The 23,019-nt window shown below is 34.0% G+C and overlaps 2 protein-coding genes and 1 long non-coding RNA gene across 11 annotated transcripts; 2 read left to right on the top strand and 1 right to left on the bottom strand.

Annotated features, from left to right (window-relative positions):
• The first annotated feature begins 204 nt into the window (after positions 1–204).
• LOC126967976 (N-acetylgalactosaminyltransferase 7) lies at positions 205–7,769 on the top strand. Its single transcript, XM_050812711.1, has 6 exons — positions 205–610; positions 1,082–1,241; positions 1,873–2,044; positions 3,449–4,385; positions 5,982–6,132; positions 7,213–7,769. The coding sequence occupies exons 1-6, from the start codon at positions 415–417 to the stop codon at positions 7,361–7,363; spliced, it is 1,767 nt and encodes a 588-aa protein (XP_050668668.1). The 5' UTR covers positions 205–414; the 3' UTR covers positions 7,364–7,769.
• A 4,664-nt stretch (positions 7,770–12,433) lies between these two features.
• Positions 12,434–15,813, top strand: LOC126968041 (uncharacterized). 6 transcript variants are annotated; one of them, XR_007730117.1, is made up of 4 exons: positions 12,434–12,738; positions 12,783–12,870; positions 12,915–13,134; positions 13,179–15,813. It is a non-coding gene; the product is annotated as an uncharacterized LOC126968041 (long non-coding RNA). The 6 variants fall into 6 exon arrangements; XR_007730114.1 differs by having other exon boundaries at positions 12,434–12,826; positions 12,871–13,134; XR_007730115.1 differs by having other exon boundaries at positions 12,434–12,870; positions 13,311–15,813.
• Positions 15,814–17,286: 1,473 nt separating this feature from the next.
• Positions 17,287–20,432, bottom strand: LOC126968022 (tubulin-specific chaperone C-like). Of its 4 annotated transcripts, none has more exons than XR_007730107.1 (3): positions 20,192–20,431; positions 19,787–20,027; positions 18,631–18,780 (listed from the first exon to the last, which is right to left on the bottom strand). XR_007730107.1 is itself a non-coding variant. In XM_050812805.1 (3 exons), the coding sequence occupies exons 1-2, from the start codon at positions 20,319–20,321 to the stop codon at positions 19,897–19,899; spliced, it is 261 nt and encodes an 86-aa protein (XP_050668762.1). In that variant the 5' UTR covers positions 20,322–20,432; the 3' UTR covers positions 18,632–18,780; positions 19,894–19,896. The 4 variants fall into 4 exon arrangements, 3 of the variants coding, with proteins under 3 accessions (XP_050668760.1, XP_050668759.1, XP_050668762.1); XM_050812805.1 differs by having other exon boundaries at positions 18,632–18,780; positions 19,894–20,027; positions 20,192–20,432; XM_050812803.1 differs by lacking the exon at positions 20,192–20,431 and having other exon boundaries at positions 17,287–18,780; positions 19,894–20,027.
• Positions 20,433–23,019: the final 2,587 nt, after the last annotated feature.

Below are 23,019 nucleotides of genomic sequence, written 5' to 3'. Positions count from 1 at the left end.
ACGCACAGCCTCTGAGCAAGTTGTAAAAAGAAAAACACGTCCGCGTCCTGCGGCCTGTTGCGCTGACAGTCCACAGAGTATTTTTTACACAATGAAAAACTTGTTAGTTGGACTTTTGACGTTGAGTCTTGACTGTATATTATGTACTCTGTTAGTTTGACCCTTGTGTGTTGACGCGCGGCTGTCGAGTGTAGTGCCCACTGCTGCTTGTCAGCTGTGCTGTTGAAGTTGAAAGAACTTTTATTATTTTAATTTATTGAGGCTGAGTGCCGGTCGACAGTTAAGTTTTACGCGACAGTTTTATTTTAATTTAGGTTTTCGACTAATACATTTGTCCGTCTTATTTGAAACTTCGGAAACCACTAATTATTCTTATTTTTATATTAGTAATGCTTTATTGAAAAGTGATCTACAATGAGGATCACAAACGTGAGACGTGGACGGATTATCCGTATGAGTGGCGTGTGTGTTATTTTGTTAGTTTTATTATATGCTTTACACAGTTTTTCTCGCGAAAGCATCAACAATGATCCTAGCGAAATTTTGGGATCCAATCCTGTAGCTGAACATTACAAATCCCATAAAAATATATACCCCGTGTTAAAAACAGGTAAAGAGTGTGTTTTACGTTCTTATTTGTAAACGAGTTTACAGTTAGTAACGTTTGTTACAATCTACGTGTTTATAAAAGTTTTTATCGTATGCCTTCTGAGTAAACGATTCTGATTTCTATGCACGATATAAATCAAATTAAATCACCATTTTGTGTTACTGTAGAAAACAATAAATATTGATAAGAAGAATTAGATTTCCAATACTGATTTTGTTCTGAGCGCAATGTTATGTAGTGTTAATCTTATATCAATATATTATCAGCTTTTAATAAATTTGTAATCTTCCTTACTACATTTAATCAAAACACTCAGTTAAATAAGTTGATTAAAAAAAAACTATTTTCTAACACCTTTTAGGTAGCCATGAAAATGCATCAATCTGTTAATTTTTCAAATATTATGTAAAACATATTGTCATCTATTAATAATAGTTTATCTGACTGTAATTATGTTCTTAATCTTTTTAGAATTGGGCAACTTTGAACCAAGAGACCAGAGAGTAGTGAAAGGCCCTGGTGAAGGAGGGGAGCCTTACCACATGGCACAAGATAGAGCTAATGATATTGCAGAGTCTGAGAGTGAATATGGCATGAATATAGCAGCCTCTGATGACATTGCTATGAATAGGTATAATATATGACAAAAAAGTATAGTCAATATGAAAAAAAATCAATAATAGTGGCTTGTAGTTGCACTCAATACAGTACAATAGACAAAAAAGATTATATCAGCTCTAGTCTGTCATTTTGCCGTGAATTCGACTGATAGTATTATATAGTATAGTTTTTACAAACAATACTGTTACATGTGTCCATAGATAAGTACTTCACGTTTAAAGTTTATTTAATCCGACAAACCTGTTAATTTCTTTAAAAAAGTATTTAAAAACATCCTTATCAAGATGTTTTCATCATTGTATATAAAACAGTAGCTTTTCAATTAAGTCTTATGCAATTTAGTCACAACCTGTTCTTGATGCTGGCCTTGATATTATAATACTTAAATGACATTAGTTTAAATACAGATTCAGTGACAATTATTTTTAAATATGTGAAATTGTTATCTAGGAAAAACATAATATTTTTGCTTTAGTTTAGAAAAATGTGTGTTACATTCAGAGTCGTTAAATTTATTACTAACAATACCTTATCATGCATACCATTTCTATACAAAACAAGTTTTAAAGTATTCTTGAAATGCATTCAATATTCTAATGACCTATTAATAAAATGTATTCAAATCAATTCATTTTGAATAGGTCAGTAACAGACACAAGATTGGACGAGTGTAAGTATTGGCACTACCCAAAGGAATTACCCCCAACATCTGTCATCATAGTGTTCCACAATGAAGGGTTCTCTGTGCTCATGAGAACAGTTCACTCTGTGATTGATAGATCACCACCTCAAATGTTACATGAAATTGTGTTGGTAAGATTTTATTGATTGATTATTTTTTCATTTATAAAAGAGAAATAGTTAAGATTACAGGAGTTCGTATATATATTTAATATATCTCAAAATAGCTTTAACAATTTGTATGTAATTTACAAAGTTTTAATTGCCCATTGTCTTGCAGGTATATTAATCCTTTTTGACATTTACCATTATCTCTCACAGTTTTTATCAGCATAAAAAGGATGACCACCAGAAATTTTTTGCATACCAATTTACAATTTCCCACTAATTTCAACTTAAGAGTGCGTATTCGATTCGCATCGGAATGATGCAAGCAGATTAATCGATGAATATAACTTTTAAAAAAAAACTTTTTTTAAAAGTTATAATCTTTCTTAGTTCACTACAGAGTAAAACAATAATTTTTATGACAGTCTTTTAAAGAGAAGGCAGTTTCGCCCTTTGTAGAGTTTCACGAAAATAGACATCAGAGTTGTCTTTCATGACGAATACAACCATTGTAATTTGCATAAAATATTTTATTTTATGCATTTCTCCAGCGGAACATTTAGTCTTAAAGTGCACTTCTTCTCAATCGGTCACTCTTGTCAGAGTGGTCGTGGTTGCTAAGATGATGCGATGATACTACAAAGCTGTGTGAATGAGCTACCTTGTGCGATGTTTCCGGAATGATACGACATGGGTACCTCCAAAATAACCGCGTACGCCTTCCTTAAAGGCCTGCAACGCTTTTGTGATTCCTCTGGTGTTGCAAGAGAATGTGGGCGGCGGTGATCACTTAACACCAGGTGACCCGTACGTTCGTTTATCCTTCTCTTCCAAAAGATAAAATCATATCTATTCATTTCAATAACATAATTTTTAAATAAATAAACACGTGTAATTAATCAATTATTTAACAATGCGTCAATAGTTCTGGCAATAAATATAATAACACTCACAATTTTCTAAAAAATTCCAAAGCACAAACTCTACATAAAATTATGTCCATCCCTTCCATTAGCCGTGGTCCTGATATACTCGCCTGGTTTCTTCCTAACACTTCATAAATGCTCTTTTTTTCTTGGTAGGTACTCTTACTTAACCTCTTATAAATACATCCCTGACCAAACCTGTACTCTACAACTTTGAATTGATTAGAATCGACCCATACTCTTATCATATGCTAGGGGCGAACTGCACCGACATTTAATGACACCCCTAATATCGTGTGGTAGGGTATGGGCCCTAATACCGCGCTATCTTTTCCGTGTTCAGTACTAGCTTGTACTGCCTTTACCCCCACTCACCTCTAACTCCCTTTCAAGTGTTCACTTGAAGGCCTTATTCCACTGCTACCATTATCATTAAATCTTATATTACATCTTATTCTAAACCAAAGAGTCGCAAATATTTAAGTTAATATACTCCTTGCAGGTCGATGACTACTCAGATAAAGATAATTTAAAACAGAATCTCGAAAATTACATCAAACGTTGGAATGGTAAAGTTCGCTTGATCAGAAACACACAAAGGGAGGGTCTAATACGCACGAGGTCTAGAGGAGCCCAAGAAGCTACGGGGGAAGTTATTGTGTTCCTTGATGCTCATTGTGAGGTGAATATCAACTGGTTGCCACCACTTCTTGCCCCGATATACAGAGACTACAGGATCATGACTGTACCTGTCATAGATGGCATAGATCACAGAACATTCGAGTACAGACCAGTGTACCAACACGGAACTAATTACCGAGGTATTTTCGAATGGGGGATGCTGTATAAAGAAAACGAAGTACCAGATAGGGAGGCAAATCTTCATAAGCACAAATCGGAACCGTACAAAAGTCCAACTCACGCTGGAGGACTTTTTGCAATAAATAGACGATATTTCCTCGAAATAGGCGCATACGATCCTGGCCTGTTGGTATGGGGAGGAGAAAACTTTGAGTTGAGCTTTAAGATTTGGCAGTGTGGTGGTAGTATTGAATGGGTGCCCTGCTCTAGAGTCGGACACGTTTACAGAGCGTTTATGCCCTATTCCTTTGGCAATTTGGCCAAGAATCGAAAGGGATCATTAATCACCATAAACTACAAGAGAGTTATAGAAACGTGGTTCGATGATGAACATAAAGAGTACTTCTACACTCGGGAGCCAATGGCGAGGTTCCTCGATATGGGTGATATAACTGAACAGGTCGCTTTAAAGGAGAAACTGAATTGTAAAAGTTTTAGCTGGTTTATGGAGAATGTGGCTTATGACGTTTATGATAAGTTCCCAAAGCTGCCGAAGAATGTTCACTGGGGGATGGTCCAAAATAAGGCTACTGGGCTCTGTCTGGACACAATGGGAAAGGCTGCTCCAGCGTATATTGGTGAGAAAATTTAATTTATATACTTACTAAGGCTTAAAAAAATTACCAATGAGCTTACCAAGGGAGCATACAACTATTGAAAATCTTTTTTATTCTTATTACTTCACCAAAGCTTACTTTAGCACTGTTACTCCCAAACGACATATTACTGATACAATTATGCTCGTAATCTGAGTCGCTCTGAAATCCAATCACTTAGCCATGAAATAATATAAATTTTATGTTTATTTACATTTTTCGATACTATGAAATACTTCATTCGATTATTTTTTTATGAAACTAAGTTAAATGCTGATTAGAGTAAACGATATTGCAAACGAAGGAGTAGTGCATTCTTAGAAATTATACTTTTCCGTTCACTCCTCACTTCACGAATTTATCGACGTGTATTCTGGGATAATCGCCCACTAACGAGTAAGCGAGATAGTCCTCGTCCTGTAATCGGTTAACACCACTCACACTCACACACCTACAATAACACTACACACAAATAGTCACACACACACATACATTCACACATATTTACAAACACACATACATATATCACCGCACTCGCCGGTAATTGCGAAGTCTCTTCATGCAAGACATAATTTTATTGGAGTTACTTTACATCGCGTTTATAATTATATCACATTAATATCACAGTTTATGTTTATGTAGTATTGGCTAAGCCTAGTTTTTGGCTTCATTTATGTAGAAGAGTGTCAATTTTTAACCGACTTCAAAAAGGAAGGTCTCAATTCGATCGGTATTTTTTATGTATGTACACCGATTACGCTGAGATTTATGATCCGATTTACATGAATTATCTCTTCTTTGATGCGGAATGTTGGTCTTAAAATTGAAATAGTAGTTTTCATTTTATGAATATTTTTGTTTACGTTTATGTTATAATTATAGTTTGTGTACAGCTTTTTAGTAGTTTTCAGTTAGTTTGATTATTTATTATCATAAAGTATTAACCTGCATAAGTGGTCCTTAGCCTACCTGTCAATCAAAGCTAACAAACGTTCTTCACTATATTTCAGTGTCTCATAAGACCGTGAAACAGAGTTTCGTTATTGTTTTAAGGCGCGGGGCACCTTTTGTATATATTGTTAATATATGACAGTAAAAAGCAACGAAATCTTATAGTTTACTTGATGTAATCTAGAAATAGCCTACTGTAGTTTACAGAACTACCCTATTGCATACACTAAAAGGTAAAAAATAAATGAACAACGCTAAAAATAAAAAACCTACTACAAAAACTGAAAAGCATAAAATAACTTAGTAAATATTTAATTTAATACACCTCTTATGCAAACCTGATACCTTTAATATTAATAAAATACTACATATTGATAGGTTTGAAGTCTGTACCAAGCCAAATGTAATAAAGGTACCTACACTCGCCACGCGTGACTTTGAGCGGGATAGCTTCGTCTAGAACAAAACAACCCAAGCGGGCAGGCACCGACTTAAACCCTATCAATAGTAGTAAGAGTTTTATTAATATTAAAGGTATCAGGTTTGCATAAGAGGTGTATTAAATTAAATCTTTATCCAATTATTTTATACTTTTCACGTTTTTAATATTTTATATCTGTGACCCAGGTACGTCGTCGTGTCACGGCGCCGGAAACAACCAGTTGTTCCGGCTGAACGAGGCTGGCCAGTTGGGAGTGGGGGAGCGCTGCGTCGAAGCTGACACCGAAAACGTGAAGCAGTCCATATGCAGGTTGGGGACTGTGGATGGACCCTGGAGGTAACTAACTTCTTAAGAGCCCACACCTGTCCAAATTATCGCAATTCCACGAATTTATTTACCAAAGGAACCTCCCTTTGCACAAGATGCCGGCTAGATTATGGGAACAACGGCGCCTTTTTCTGCCGTGAAGCAGTAATGTGTAAGCATTGTTGTATTTCGGTCTGAAGGGCGCCGTAGCTAGTGAAATTAGTGGGCAAATGAGACTTACATCTTATGTTTCAAGGTGACGAGCGCAATTGTAGTGCCACTCGGTTTTTTTTTGTTTTTCAAGAATCCTGAGCGGCACTAGATTGTAATTGGCAGAGCGTATCAATTACCATCAGCTGAACGTGCTGCTTGCTCGTATCGTCCCTTATTGTCATAAAAAAAATACTGTAGGTTCTCGAACCAATAGCTAAGGGCATACTCTAACTTAAGTAGTGAAAATTAAAGGTATTTAATATACTGATTATAGTATTCTTATAATATTTATAAATAAAATGTTAAATGTATTCATTTGTGCGTGCATCACGGGAAATCTACTGGATAGATTTCAAATAGGTCATCTAAGTTTTATTCATTAGGCACCTGGCCCTTATATTAAATTATTGTGATATCTTAATTTAATATAAAGTTTTAAGCAACATTGAGTTACGACTTGTTTTGTGCACGCGAACAAAGTCGCGGGTATCAGCTAGTCATTAATAAATTGATATGTATATATTTTGTGCATAAAACCTTTATTTGTTTATAGTTAGTGTATTGTGTGGCTTGATGCGTTCTACTGTACTCAATAACTCTAACTCTTGTGTTTTTATTTATCAATTTACATTTGACTTACTCCAGTAACGGACTAAGTATTTATTTGACATAGCAACACCGACTGACCGTGATACGGTGGGCCGTATTGCTCTGCATTAAAAAATACATATAATAATATGATTATTGAATATAAATGGTAAAAGAAAAATAGTCGTTTCCTTGATCTAAATGGCTAGTGATTTGATTTGAAATTATAACAAATAACAATAGGTGAGAGAGATGGTTGTCCATTAGCACGAACAAGTGTTTATGGTACATTTCCACATTCTGTTACAGATATGATGACGCACACAAGCACCTCATCCATCGGCTGCACAGCCACTGCCTGACGCTTCAGCCGCACACGCGCACTCTTGGCCTGGCGCCCTGCGACCCCAACAATACCTACCAGCAATGGACCATCACACACAAGAAGCCCAACTGGTGAGGCGGACATGACACCGCGTCCACAGATTATAAATTAACATCTGTCAACGGACATGACACCACGTCCACAAATTATAAATTCACATCTGTCAACGGACATGACACCACGTCCACAGATTATAAATTAACATCTGTCAACGGACATGCCACCACGTCCACAAATTATAAATTCACATCTGTCAACGGACATGACACCACGTCCACAGATTATAAATTAACATCTGTCAATGGACATGACACCACATGCACAGATTATAAATTGACATCTGTCTACGGAATGTTCTCTGATCAATGGTTCAGCAAGGCATTCATTTTCGGCCTAAGAAGTAAAAGCTTTATAAATACTTTTTTTGTAATGATAACTAAATTAGATTCAAATACACTGACAATATATGCATAATAATGTATGTTTTTAATGATTTAGTAGTAGCTTTTTATGACTACATAATGAAGGGCACTAAACACGAGTCATTAAAGTCTAAATATGTACAGTTACATACACTATTTTCTCTACCAACATATCATAAGCCGTCATAATGCATTCCGGAGCCGCATACTGACCTTCATACATTTTAACTGGTAATGACGGTAATGAATAGTTTTTGGCAGCTGTCATAGTTTTTTTTTTCTATTCAGAGACAAACTAGAGTCAGCCCCAGATATCATATCGTACGATGTCTTACTTACGAGGCAAATTCGACATTTGTCAAATATGTTTGCAAATTGGCATTTAATTTCAAATTAAACATCTTCACTGATATTAGAATAGAGTTCAAATCAAATTTCCTTGTTTTTCAGAGATGTTCGAAATTTGAATGAAATAATTTTATCGATATCGATGTTATTATTTAGCAATCATAACATTTTTACAGATAATTTGTAAAAACATTTGTGTTAACAAAACAGTCTATTTTTATGGTGGTCAAAATGTGCGGTTTTTTAACACATCACAGGAGAGTTTACGATATTTGATAATATAGAGATCAGAATATGGGTGAATCAACTTTTAAATGTCCGCATGATGAGATAATAATTTTCTCTTGCCGATTCTTCAACAATCACTTGTTTACCATTCATTGAATAATATATTTTCATTCTTGATCTTTATCAATTAAAGGATATTTTTATAAAGTAATAATATCATTATGTCCGTACCGTAATTGAGCAGAACCGGAACTTTTGAGAATCGATACACCCGTAATTAGGGTTGCCAACCGTACTTCAATATAGAATATTGTACTCTATTTCAAGTAGGCGTACTCAAACCAAATCAAATATTTTAATTTTATCTAAAAAACTAATAGAGTATCTTAATAATACTTTTTTTGTCACAATTCTTTTAAAAACCATGAAAAATTGTTATGTGCTGAAAAAAGGCCAACAAATACCTCTTAAAAATATTTAAAAAATTATTCCCTTTTTTACAAGTCCGTACTATTTATTTACCTACATTGAAATCTGATATAATAATATAAATAATAATTTATTAAATAATACTCTATTTCTTCTTTAAAAATAAGGTGGCAACCCTACCCGTAATACGTAATTGTTTTAGTAAAGAAACATTAATTTAACAAACATGTTGTATAAAAAGTAAATTAGTTTATCTATTCATCTACATTAAATTACTTTAGCAGTTTCAACTTTCATTAAACATTAAAATAGCTACTAGTCTAAAATGTATATAAATTAAAAAAAAAATATATATATATATATATATATATATATAAGAAACTAGTGTACAACTATAGATATATACTTTATTACAATATATAGATGAAGGATAATTTAAAAAAAAATGTGAAATTATTATTTAAAAAGTCCCAGACAGTTTTGGTGATAAACTAATTTAATTGTTGTTTTCAAGATTCTTAAAAATCAAATGTATCAAGCTTTTGATTATTTTACGATAAAATGAATTGCTACGGGTATATTATGTGTTCATACCATCATGTGTGATTCTTGAAAAACCCAAAATCGCTCTCGTCACGTTGACACATAAGATGTAAAGTCTCATTTACCCAGTAATTATCGCCCTTCAGTCCGAAACACAGTAATGTTTACACATTTCTGCTTCACGGCAGAAATAGGCGCCGTTGTGGTACCCATCATCTGGCCGGCTTCCTGTGCAAAGGAGCCTCCCACTGGTGAAGGTGAAGGTAGCCCTGTTATTTTGTTAGATTTTGATATTTAAAAAAAATATTGCGTAAAGTTAAGAAAAATTTATGGTCTGAAATTACGAAATTGTTTATGTTCCAGATTTTTCGTTGAAAGAAAAAAGATTTGTTTTAAATGTTTAAGATGGCAAATATTTGTACAAGATGGTGTTGTGCTCTGTCAAATGAGATTCTTTTTTTAATTTAAAGTAGTTTAATTTTCAAAAGTTCGTATTAATTTGCTTCGCATAAAAGTAACTTATCATTGTTTTATTATTGTCATCAGTTATCGATGTCAACAAATACCCCCTTATTCATAATGGTCCGCTAACTTTAAACAGCCGCTTAGGAGTGTTTTTTCTCAGTCTGACTTAGGTCAATAGAAGAAGACAGAGTGAGAATTAGCAATGCTTTAATGCTTAGCAGACTATAAGGGGGTTAGTTTTTTTCTCTCTTAAATTGCTCTGAATGTTGGTCTGTACAATACTAACTATCCTAGATCATTTATACGTCTAGATAGAACATAGTCTATGTCTAACAGCTGTGAACACGTCGAAAAAAATTCGTTTAGAGATAACCTCAATTCGCTGTCATACAAATCGCGAGTGTAAGACGTAGCTTGTCACACAAACTAAACCAATATTCCTGGTCTGTTTTTATCGGTTGTCTAACAGAGGCTCTATCTAGATATATATACGATTGGAATTCCACCTTCGCACAACACGCCACAAGTTAGGATATCATCCCCACCATCTGGATGTGCGGCGGTCCTCCACAGTGCGGGTTTCAAGGAGCTTTCTTCCACGTACTACAAAGCTGTGGAATGAACTTCCTTGTGCGGTGTTTCCGGGATGATACGACATGGGTACCTTCAAAAAAGCGCGTACACCTTCCTTAAAGGCCGGCAACGCTCCTGTGATTCCTCTGCTGTTGCAAGAGATTGTGGGCGGCGGTGTTCACTTAACAACAAGTGACCCGTACGCTCGTTTGTCCTCCTATTTATTCCATATAAAAAAAATATCTAAGTTAATTATTGTCCATAATTTGTATAAAATATTGAATGCTAGTTGGTCTGTACGAGACCCCAAGCGTAAGTGGCGTAATAGTTCGAACTGTTGATTCTCTCCGAATTTTTATTTCATATGTCCGTTTATTACGATTGTCCTCCAGTTCCATAAAAAAAAAGAAAACGGTAGTATGTACTTATTACATATTATGCAGAATGACGCTATTATGGCAACATTAAATGAACACACGGGTAGAGCTATCTAACCTTAATCGTAACAATATAATTCTAAAAATAAACAAATTATGTATTTAGGAAACAAAATTTGAATCACCCGTCCGTGGTTGCATAAGGCTTCGTTCACACGGCATTATCCTGCACGTTTTTTTTTGTAATCGTTTTTTTAACGTATAGTCAATCGGGTGTTCATGTGATAAATTTTCATTCGTGTAAAAACGAAAAGCCGCAGTTTCCACACTGTTGTCACAGTCAGTAGACGTCACTGATGGATCCACGCAAAAGACGCTCTGGTACTAAACGCTTCTTCGGTTGCTATTCAATAAAAAAACGTATGACATCGGGTCGTGTGAAGGAGACAAAGCTATACCATATGCCACTGCGAACCGAATACGTCAAAGTTCATTCGATTTGCTTGACAAGTCCGTTGAGTATGCGTTTAAACGTATAAGTGGTACACATTTTTTTGCAGTACAACCGACGTGTGAATGGATCTATGTACGTTGTATGGTCACTATTTATACGTGAAGACGTATATTGCAAATAAACGTGCAGGACAATGCCGTGTGAACGAAGCCTAAGACAGCACGAAGTAGGTGTCAGCAGGCCTGTCTCACTCCCCGTGTAGGTATCGAAATCGTAAGTACGTGCGGCGGCCTATACAGAGTAGGCCAACCAGTAGGGACTCACGAGCGAGCACTGACGCACGCCCGAGTTATGTTCACCTGTTTCACCGTCCGACTAATTTAAAGTGATGATTAAGCTATTGCATAGCTTCTATCGCGGACCTTGAGCGTGGAGACCGAATCCAGAAATTCCCTAACGAAAATAACCTAACACTTACTTACTAGATGTATATAGATATTTCGGCACAGTCATTACAGTTGCCGTGGAACAGCGGTTATCACGTATGCTTTTTGTGCAGAAGGTCCCAGGTTCGAGCCTGGGGTACATCTTGATTTTTTTAATTTCATTATTTTTTTATCACGTTTTTTTAATTTTTATTATTATGCCAAGCATTTTTATTTAGTTTCACCTGTCCCGTTGTCTGTTTGATATCAAATCTTGCAAGTAAAATTTTACTCACTTCCCGTTTGCTTTTTTTAAAATTAATTTTATCAAATAAATTAATAATTATAATTGAATAAGTTGATAAAAAATGCTATGCAATAGCTTTACCGCGGCAGTCCCCGAGTGCCACACGTCTTTTTTATTAAAATTAGCACTCATGATAGCTATTTATTTCCTATATCAAGTTGGTACTGATAATGTCTAATGACTATGTCGTGGTCTTCCAACGCATTCATTAATCTGCAACTAATGTAGGTTTGACAACGAAAGAATATTGTTTTAAAATTATTACGATTACAGAATATCTATTTATATTATAGAAAAAACTAAGCAATTTTTAAAAGATGACCTTATACTAGTTAGGTACAGTTTTGGGTAACGAAGACTTCCTTACAACAATAAGGGGTCTATTGTCGTCAGAATAGGTAAGAGTCACGCGATAGAAAGAGAGGCAATTTCTAGGTAAATAAAAATAGGTTAATAGCGCTGTGCGATCTGAATTACACCTTATTGTATGACCGCAAGAGTCCCTATTTCTTTAATTGATATGGCAGAGTGAGACATCTGTACTTGTACTATTATATATATATATATATATATATATATATATATATATATATATATATATATATATATACTAGCTGACCCAGCAAACGTTGTATTGCCGATATTAAAATCGCGATACAAAAGTAACTGTTGATCGTAGATGGGTGAAAATTTGAAGTTGTATATATTTTTAATGCTGACTCATAATCAAACAAATTTAAAAAAGAATGTCAAAAAAATTAAAAAAAAAAACAATTCGTGTGGACCACCCTTAACATTTATCAACACAAGAATTTTATATATTAGATAGTCTTAGCTGTCAGTGCCTACGCTAGCGCGCGGCTACTAGATTACTTACAGGTGTCAGTGCCTACGCTAGCGCGCGGCTACTAGATTACTTACAGGTGTCAGTGCCTACGCTAGCGCGGGGCTACTAGATTACTTACAGGTGTCAGTGCCTACGCTAGCGCGGGGCTACTAGATTACTTACAGGTGTCACTGCCTACGCTAGCGCGGGGCTACTAGATTACTTACAGGTGTCAGTGCCTACGCTAGCGCGGGGCTACTAGATTACTTACAGGTGTCAGTGCCTACGCTAGCGCGGGGCTACTAGATTACTTACAGGTGTCAGTGCCTACGCTAGCGCGGGGCTACTAGATTACTTACAGGTGTCAGTGCCTACGCTAGCGCGGGGCTACTAGATTACTTACAGGTGTCAGTGCCTACGCTAGCGCGGGGCTACTAGATTACTTACAGGTGTCAGTGCCTACGCTAGCGGGGGGCTACTAGATTACTTACAGGTGTCAGTGCCTACGCTAGCGTGGGGCTACTAGATTACTTACAGGTGTCAGTGCCTACGCTAGCGTGGGGCTACTAGATTACTTACAGGTGTCAGTGCCTACGCTAGCGTGGGGCTACTAGATTACTTACAGGTGTCAGTGCCTACGCTAGCGCGGGGCTACTAGATTACTCACAGGATGTTCCAAAATGATTGTGTGTTTTATTTATGATTACGTTTAAGTAGTTCTAAGGCCCGTGTGTTTTTATTTAATGTTGCCATTGTGGCGCCTCGCGTTATATATTGTTGTATGTTTAATGAGAAGCTCTTTCATTTTATTTATTGCTAAGTTTTTAAGTTTATAATCATTATTGGTTAGTAGATACATATTTTATCTGTTAATTTATATATTGTATTGTTATTTGTCACTGTCACAAATTGTATGCTAAATTGATAGGTATTTATTAAAATGTATTCTCACAAAAATATAAATGACATACTCAGTATTGAAATTAATGTGATAAGCAGTTAAAGATATCAGCTAAATCAGCATTTTTTGAGATTCCCAATACGCATTTTGATGCTTTTATGTCTAAATCGGCCTTTCAGTGGAAATCGTATACAAAACTATGATAGCTTTAAAAGTTATATGAATTAATGTTATTAGTATTAAAGGGCCTTATCAACAATTCTTACATAATTTATACGTCTAGACAGCTGTCAGAAAAATAGAGGCGAACATTAAGCCTCTATTTTCAGCAACACACGCCCACTAAAAGTAACGCGTCGCGAGTGTAAGTCTTAGTTGTCCTGCACACAGTAATAAACCTGGCCTGTTGTCATGCGTTGTCGAACAGCAAGAGGCTCTGTCTAGACGCATAAATTATCTAAACATCAACTATTCAAGAGAAAATAATACTTTTAGACCAGGGAAGAATTTTTTTTTGTAAAATATAAAAATAAAAAACCAAAAACTTGGTTTTTTGGGTTTTTCACATATTTATGAGGTTATATAAAAAAAAGTGTGAAGACGATGGTTGTAGATCTTTTTATTACCTAAGTTCTACCATTTGACTTTTTTCCATAGGACTTGTAGTTTTGCTGGAAATGGAGATAAACCGTTTTTACCCAAAAACACCCCCCTTTTTCCACTTCCCGACCTCAGATCGCCCGTAATTCATTTTTTCTTTAATTCTTGTCTTCCGTTTCCAATAGGCTTACTCCTACAATTATTTTTTTTACTTTTTATGTTTTTCAAAGGCTTCAGTACTTGGTCTATTAACCGTATTTGTCATTTTAAGTGTCAGTAATTCATGTTCACTATAATATTTATAAAGTTAACGTATATTATACGAAATCTTAAAAGTCCTGATTTTTTTATTAGAAAGAGATTTATTGTGATTGTAATAATAATAATATCTTGTACTTAATTATAAGATCCCGCATCGATATTAAAATCCTATAGTTAAAGTATGTTTTTTAAATAAGTTTGTTTTTAAAATATGTGTGTGCAAGCTAAATTAATGATTAAATATATTATATAAATTAAATAATAAAGATTTATTTTAAAAATGAATTATAATGATAAATGAATAATCGATCATATTTTTAATTATAACATTCTAGTGTGTTTGTTCGATGGATGTCAATTCCACTGAAACGGTTCTTAAGGTAAGCCGGTCTGTTGAGATTGCACAATTTTTTAAACTATTGAGACTTGAAAGAAGTCTTGTCTTTTTGTAGGGAGAGATCATAGACTAATGGGAATAAATTAAAATACTAAAAATACTTTATACATTATTCCTGTACTATTAACAAGCTTTGAAATCGAAAAAAATAACCTGTTAATATTAATTATGTTCCTAAAGAACTTTATGTGCGATTTTTCGTTGTTTAACCGCTATCTAAGATTTTTCTTTTTTATATTCATGGTGATTAAACCGATTTCGAACTTTTTTTTTCCACCTACCTTCATTGCGGATTCATTCGTAAGTGCAGTTTTAATTTTAACTATATTCATTTAATATTTTTTACCGTCAAGAGGTAGGTACGGTCCTCTCGAGAATAATAGATGTAAATTTTAACCATTACGTAATAACCGGTTCTTAATATCACAGCCTTTATATAAATAGACTTAATTAACAAGACTGTAGGTACGCATTATGGTGAGTCGAAATCCCTTACGAAACTTTCTTCGTTACTTAAATCTCTAAGTATATTGTTTTGATATCTCACCATAGTAATATTAATACTTAGTAATAATACTGCCTTAATAGGCCTAGAAATTTATATATACAAGTTAGATAAATAACTTCTTAGATATAATTTAAATGTAAGAAAGTTTGGATTAAATGGAATTCGAAAGTTAATCACTTTAAGTTGTAAAGTATTTTTATTAGGTCATACCTTTCCTCGAAAAGACATTTGAAGCATTTAACTGGTAACAGAAGCTCCTCATAATATCATATTGAGTTAAGTTTTTATTATAATAACTGTATTATTTTCTATATTGTATGCGCTCAATTTTTTTTTTTTTTCAAACTTCATATTTTCAAGACGCTGTCTGACAGAACTGCGGTCTTTAACTGTCCTGTGATATATGTATGTATATGACCATGTATGTTTAACGTGAAAATAAATTGATATTTGTTGTTGAATTTATTTAATTTTCAATCCCCGCATTCCGACATTTTTATAAATTACTAGAGGGCGCCCGTATTTTATTCCCCGTTAATTTAACATTTTTGTTACCTACAACAAACTTACCACTATACTAGGTATTAAGTATACCTATAGATTTAAAAAAGAGAACTTTTTTTAAGGATTGTACAGATGTAAAGAGTGGATTGTTTTTACTATATTTCACTAAGCTTCGAAAACTTTAATTTTTTTTACGGAGTAAGTACATTGGAAGCAACGTAAACTAATTGGTAAGCGGTTTCTGCAGTTAAACTTCATAATTTCTTCCATTTTATGCAGTATTAGCCAGTTACTCCATCCAGCCTAGCTCCTTCCTGAAGTAGGTACTTATTGCATTGGGGGTATTCGCCCATTGGTTGGACAATCTTGTAGGTGCAATCCAGGATTACATGAGTTACGGCTTCCTTGATAATCTTAATGATGGAAAGGAGATTGCCCAAGTGATTGGAACTAAGTATCGTTATCAAATTTATTGTGCCATAAGTCTCGGCATTTAACAGCAATATGGTAATGAATGACCACTTAAATTAGAATTTCGAATCTGTTTACACACAATTCGTTAATTAATTTAAAACTCACTATTTATTTATTATCCAATTCATTTATTTGACTGGTTCTAACTCTTCTACAAATTTCAAAAAAGTTGTGTGGTAATTTTTTTGGATATCTTCCAACATGGTGGTACGTACATGTTTTAGCTATCGTCTCTGTTCCACAGAGCTACGATAGGGCAGTCCTTGTCATCACACACTCATCAGTTTGAGGCGAAGAGCCCTCTCGTCGGTTCTTGTTAAATGTGGACAGCCAGCAAAATTAGCCCCATGATGGATTCTAGGGCACAAGTTGCCGGAGCACGCATGCATCCTGTAATAACTATGCAAGCCAGCCGTTTGGAAACGCTGAAAATTGGTTACTACGATTAGAGCTTTGTCTTGCGCCACAAGCTATAGTTACGTAGGAGATAGTCTATGGAATGCTATAGCTAGGGTCACCATTTCGTAATTTCCTGACAAAAAGCTTGATATTTTAATAAAAATCCGCACTTTAAGTTCTTTGTCACGTAATTTCTATTTTATTAATACTATAATCCGGACGGATGGTAACTCTAGCAGTAGCCATCAACTAATCCATTCTCTACGCTGAACGAGACCTCGTGTTGTATATAAGTGGCCAGTGTGTATTGTTTGTTCTTATGGGCTCTACTGTTCCGAACATTTGGTAGATTCGGTAATCTAAATTAAAAATTATGCTTCCCAAGAGCTTACTATGGGCCGAACTTATATGGGGTTAAATTTTTGTAGTTTTAAAGAATAATTACCAGCTAATTTGTAACTCTGTTACACCTTTGTGGAAAATTGTGTTGTTCTTCTGCATTTTTGGTTTATTTGAGAAAAATCTTAGGTTCAGTGTTGAGTACTAAATAAAACAAATTTATTAATAAGGTAATTTTTTAATTTATCAATTGCGTGTCACCCATATAGGATGTTACAATGTAATTTTACTAATTCTAATTTAATAATTATGTGTTGAAGCTCAGCACCTGTGTTACAATGATTCAGAAATATTATACTAAAAATTTATGATTAGTCCACTTGGAAGCCATGATGAAAAACATTAACTTGGTGGCAAATGGTTAAAATTTAAAAGATTAACTTTAAGAATTTACATTTTATATCACTACTTGCTTCGTTGACATAATGTGGTTAGCAAGTGGACTAATCAAATATGTCCATAGCAGAACAGGGTTAAAATAAATATAATTTGACTGGTTAATAAAGTACTTTAAAGTAGCAATAATTATAATGGTAGTTTTGACCACCACTCCGACCAATTGGAAATCCTTTGTTTTGGGTCCATTACGGACCAATTCGGTGAAGGAATATCTGGTGCAAGCCAGTTAAAATCGTCTAAATTATTCCAGTTATTGTTATTTCTGTCCAATGATGACATATTCACATGTTTCTCTAGGTCCTCATAGTAAAGGTTATATGGTGCAGTTCTTATTTCTGTGCAGTCCTCTACAATGCCTTTACTTGTCACATGCAAATAGATGTCACATTTGACAGAGCTATGCATGCGCAGTTGCTGACACATGGTTACAAATGTGCAGTTATTGCACTTTTCTACAAACACTGAAGATGTCACAGGTCCGGTCAGTATAATGCAATTGTCCAAGTTTGTAATATGCAATGTGGCCATAACACCTCGCAATCCAATTGTGCAGTTCTTCAAGTTCCGTAGAGCTACATCTCTTTGAAACAACTCATCATTTTCAAGCAACAATACTTTATTACTTTCAGAATCAAAACCAAACATTTTTTCATCCCATTTGTTACTGTCAAGTTTACCGGCACAATCGTTTTCATCAATGGAATCTGGTTTTTGACTTGCTGACTTGAGCAGCTTCTTCCTTGAGAAACCAAACTTCTTACGCGGGACATATATGTCTTCTAATTCATAACATTTAGCTTGTAGATTTTGTACAATTCCTAAATATTTGCGTAAATTAAATTCCATGAGGAAGAATGTTGATGTAACAACAAATTTTTGTAGCTCATTCACCTCTTTCTTGATATTATCAAAATGGGAAGGTAGGATATTTACTTCTAGAGTGGGAACTTGCGATAATAACTGTTCTATATTTTGGGACCGAATTTTAAATGCACCAGAGAAATAATCTTCATTTTCATTTGTGGCGTCAACATCTTCTTTTGCTTTATGAGCTTTTTGTACTTTTTCCAAACGCTGAGCTTCACGCCTACTAAGTCTTTCTATTACTGCAGTTCTATCGGTCATTTTGTCCCCCTTAATATGTCATCTACCTTTTTAGATATACCTGAATTTGGATTGGTTGCTTCTTTAAGTATATTGAATGTTTCCTTGGTTACTTGTCTAGGAGTTGTATGTTTAGATTCTTCATTAAGCTGAAACATTACTTAAATTAGAATGAATTAATGAATAGTTATTATATTACATGAATTGAACTACAATTAGCTCCGTAAAAGCAAGCTAATATTTGATTTTGTCTCTAGAATTAGAGCACAGATATATACGAAAATATCTTAATTAGTTTACTGTCATAATGTTATGCTTAATCCCCATCTTAGGTGAAAGAAATTTGTAAAATATTCTCAATGAAAATATGTTATAAAAATACCCATATTATTGAGAATATTTTTTTTTATGTAAAACAAACAACACTTATTATAGCATAATTATTATATATATTATTATATAGCATTATTAGTGTTATAGATTTACAAAAAATAAGTATACCAGACATGTAAGTACTTGACTGTTATTAGATGTTGGATTTTATGCCATTCATACAAAATAAAGTATAATACTAGTGTCAGAATGGTGGCACAAAGTCACATATCAACAGGCATGTTTATCCTAAACATAAATAAATCAAACTTGATGAAATATATGTAAAATATTCAAAATTTAGTTTTGACCACTGATTTTAGAAATATCTAAATATATTATAATATAATAAGCAAGAATTAACAAACAGTATATATTTGAGTAAGAGATGTCTAAAAACCTCTGCCTGAACAACTCCCAATACCAGAGGTCTTGCAAAGTGCCTTGCCAGTCATGAATATAAGTTTATTACTACCATCCACCTGTGCACTCTCTTGTTACAAGTCATCACCTTCTTTTTAACACCCTCAGTAGGTATAATCATTATATATAATAATTTTGCCAAAACATATGCCTACATTCAATACAATATCAGAGGTATTATTAACATAAAAAAAATATGTGATCTAGATAACTTTGTGACCATAAAAATGGACTAAATTTCCCATTAATCATCACTTTGATTTTTAGTTTGGTTAATTCATGACAAACAAACAACAACAATTATTATTTTTTAATTAACATAAATCAGTGACCAAACAACAAAACAAAACAAATAATGACCTTTTTCAGCATTTTATCATCAGGTTTGACGAAAGTGAACAGGCCATAAGAGATTGTCCCGATAGAAACAACCCAGAATAGGGTTTTAGCAGCAATATTCATCTCACCAATTAAATCTTGCCTTCGTTCTTCCAAATAATTTTATCTTGCTCCCGAGTTTTTAAGCCACCAAATCTCTCACCAATACTGTAGTAACCCTCTAACAACCAGCTATAGTTGTTGTGCATGTACAATCGAAAATCTGAAACGGCCAAAATGTATGGATTGCATCTGTTTTTTTCAATAGGTGAATAATCACGTAATCGCATTCATTCTCTACAATATTCATTTTACTAAAACATATAAGTTTGAATTAATGGTACAAGTTATTACTTTAAGTAAATAGTAACTTGAATAGTGAATTACCTCTTTCGGTATTTAATCTATACCAAAGACCGTATGTCACAGCAACACCGGTTACTTCAACTACGAATATAGTCCCCGCAGTCCACTTCAGAATGCTCTTTAATTTACTTTTCGGCTTATTTTGAAGCATAATATTATTTTATTATAATTAGGAAATTATTGTATTTTTTGCTTTTATGATGAATCACCAATTATTGTTCACCAACATGGTAGAAGTTAAAACCACAGTGAAAATGTGAAATGTCATTTTAATTTTTAACAAAGAGAATTTAAACACTACATTCAATTTTTAAGATTTTAGCTAATTCCCTATATATTATTATACTCTTTGGCTTATACTATGATTTTAGCCTTTTATTTTTTTTTTCATTCCTACTGGGAGTTTTTGACCTGCAGGATACGTGCTTTAGCCAGCTTCAGGTTTTCTTATGTTCTTCAGTAGGACTTGTGTTAGTTTTCTTGATGTGGTTGTAAATATTTTAAGGCCAGGAAGCGAGTTGGTTTTAATACTTTAATTTGGATTTGGATCAGAGATAAAAGTTATATATAAATATAAGTTGAAAAATAAATTACGTAATGTCGTCATTTGCTATAAATACATTAATTTGAAAGTATCAAGGATATGTTACCACGATATCCTGGGGTTACAATCAGACCATAATTATGAATGTAATATTAACACTGAGAATTTCCAAAAAAAATATTATGTGCTGCATGTTATATTTCGTGATTATTACGTGAAGTGAAATTTTTATTACCACGCCTCAAATTTTTGACCCGGCCGATTGTAGTAGGGATGAAGTTGTATCATTAATTTCAACTACTGCTTTCAAGTCAGTTTGGCCCCACGATCTAAGGCCGCAGATATAAATTCTGGTCCGAGAGGGAACGAGTAACGAGTAAAGGGAGGGATTAGGTTCGAACCCTAAACCAAAGTTTTTATAACATTATATATTTTTTTTATTAATAATAAGTAAAGCACAACTTTGATACATTTGTATGATAAATTATATTATGATGCTACATGATATTACATATGACAATTTATGTAAAAAAAATACTTTTATCGTGATTTCTAAAAACCACACAATTTATATTTAGAACAATAATGCAGTTTAATGCACTGTTTAATCATAGTTATCTAATTTTCTCTACATACTTAAAATCACTAAAATTATAAGAAACCAAAAAGCAGAAATGTATTCGTATATTTTATTTTATATTCACTTCATCCGAAAGACGTACACTGCTGGACAAAGATCTCCACGATGATCGCTCATGCACTGCCCTCATCAAACTTTCTATTGATACTGTCTAAATATATTTATACCAAATAATGTACATTACCTATTTTTTTGTTTGTCAATGAAATTTTAATTTACCACAAGGAAACATTTTAGGTCCTTCCTTATTTCCAATTTACATCTATGACCTCTGTAATTTACAAATTATAACAAACAACGCTATGATGTTTTAATAGCAGATGATACGTCGATTGTTGAAGACATCTGGAAAGAAACTAATTGTGCCACTGAACAAGGGATTGCAATAGTTGCCAGTTGGATGAAATAGAACTAAAACAAACTATATTTGCCATAGTAAAAATAATCAACCCGCCCATGTTTATGAAAAAAAAAAATCACAATTGTGAAGACAATCCTAGTACTTTTTCCTAGTGTTTTCCCAAGATCAGCAAAGTGCATCACATGGAATACCTGGATGTTAAAGTCTCTCTGTGGCTGTCCTGGTTCCCCCCGGATAGAACATGTTGGCGCGAAAATTAGAATATTTTTGTGCATGTTTAGGTCACTTAGATATGTAGTGCCTGAGTATTCTCCAAAAAAGGCCCCAGATACATTTACTCCATGATATATATTTATTATAAGATTACACAAATTAATTTTGAAAACAAAATTTATGAACGTAAATTGTTTAATTTTTATATTCACTTATGTTTACATTGAATTTTGTTTTCAAAATTTATTTGTGTTATTAATCCCAGAAGTGAGGGTTATCACTTTAAAAAATAACAAATTATTTAGTTAGTATATTAAAATGTATATGCTTCTACAACATGATCCCACAAAATGTACAAAGCAGATGTATTACGAAATTCAAAATAATTCTTAAAAACGTTTGTGTGGTAAGTGTTACTATACGTAACATAAATGAATTTCTTAATGATGCCACAGACGGGGAATGGAGCGAACGCCCTCAGGCTATTTAATTATAAGTTTTATTCTACTGGTATTAATTATTCGGTAACGTAATTTAAAAAAAAGTCCGCTGAGTCTTGCGCCTTTCTTTCTCAGATATGAGAAGACTATTTCGAATGGGCGGAGTTTTAGATGTTCGTTAAGTGATTTTAAATAAAAATATTTAATTTCTATTATAATATGATGTCCTGTGTGTGTAAGCATTACTGTGCTTCGGTCTGAACGGTGCCGTACCTCGTGAAATTACTGGGCAACATCTTATGTATCAAGGCGACGAGCGCAATTGTAGTGACGCTCAGAATTTTTGGGTTTTTCAAGAATCCTGAGAGGCACTGCATTGTAATAGGCAGGGCGTATGAATCACCATCAACCAATCACAATGGTGACACATGTCCACAGGCCATGTTGATCTCTCTTGGGAAATCTGCAACCAGTGCCGGAAGAAACTTGTGTCTTCTATCGAGCCCTCTCTTGAGATGGTCGCGGAATAGGGTAAAATGAACCTTGTCCAATTTAACACCCAGAAGACTCAAGTTTGAGCATTTACCACAAAAAAAACATTTGTAGGATCACCGCTCTTCTAAAATGCTTCCCTTAAAGTCTCGCCTCGTA

This window comes from Leptidea sinapis, chromosome 14 (genome assembly GCF_905404315.1).
Source record: "Leptidea sinapis chromosome 14, ilLepSina1.1, whole genome shotgun sequence".
Lineage (NCBI taxonomy): Eukaryota > Metazoa > Arthropoda > Insecta > Lepidoptera > Pieridae > Leptidea > Leptidea sinapis.
Note: the sequence above shows the minus strand (reverse complement) of the source record. Positions and strands in the feature narration are given on the sequence as shown.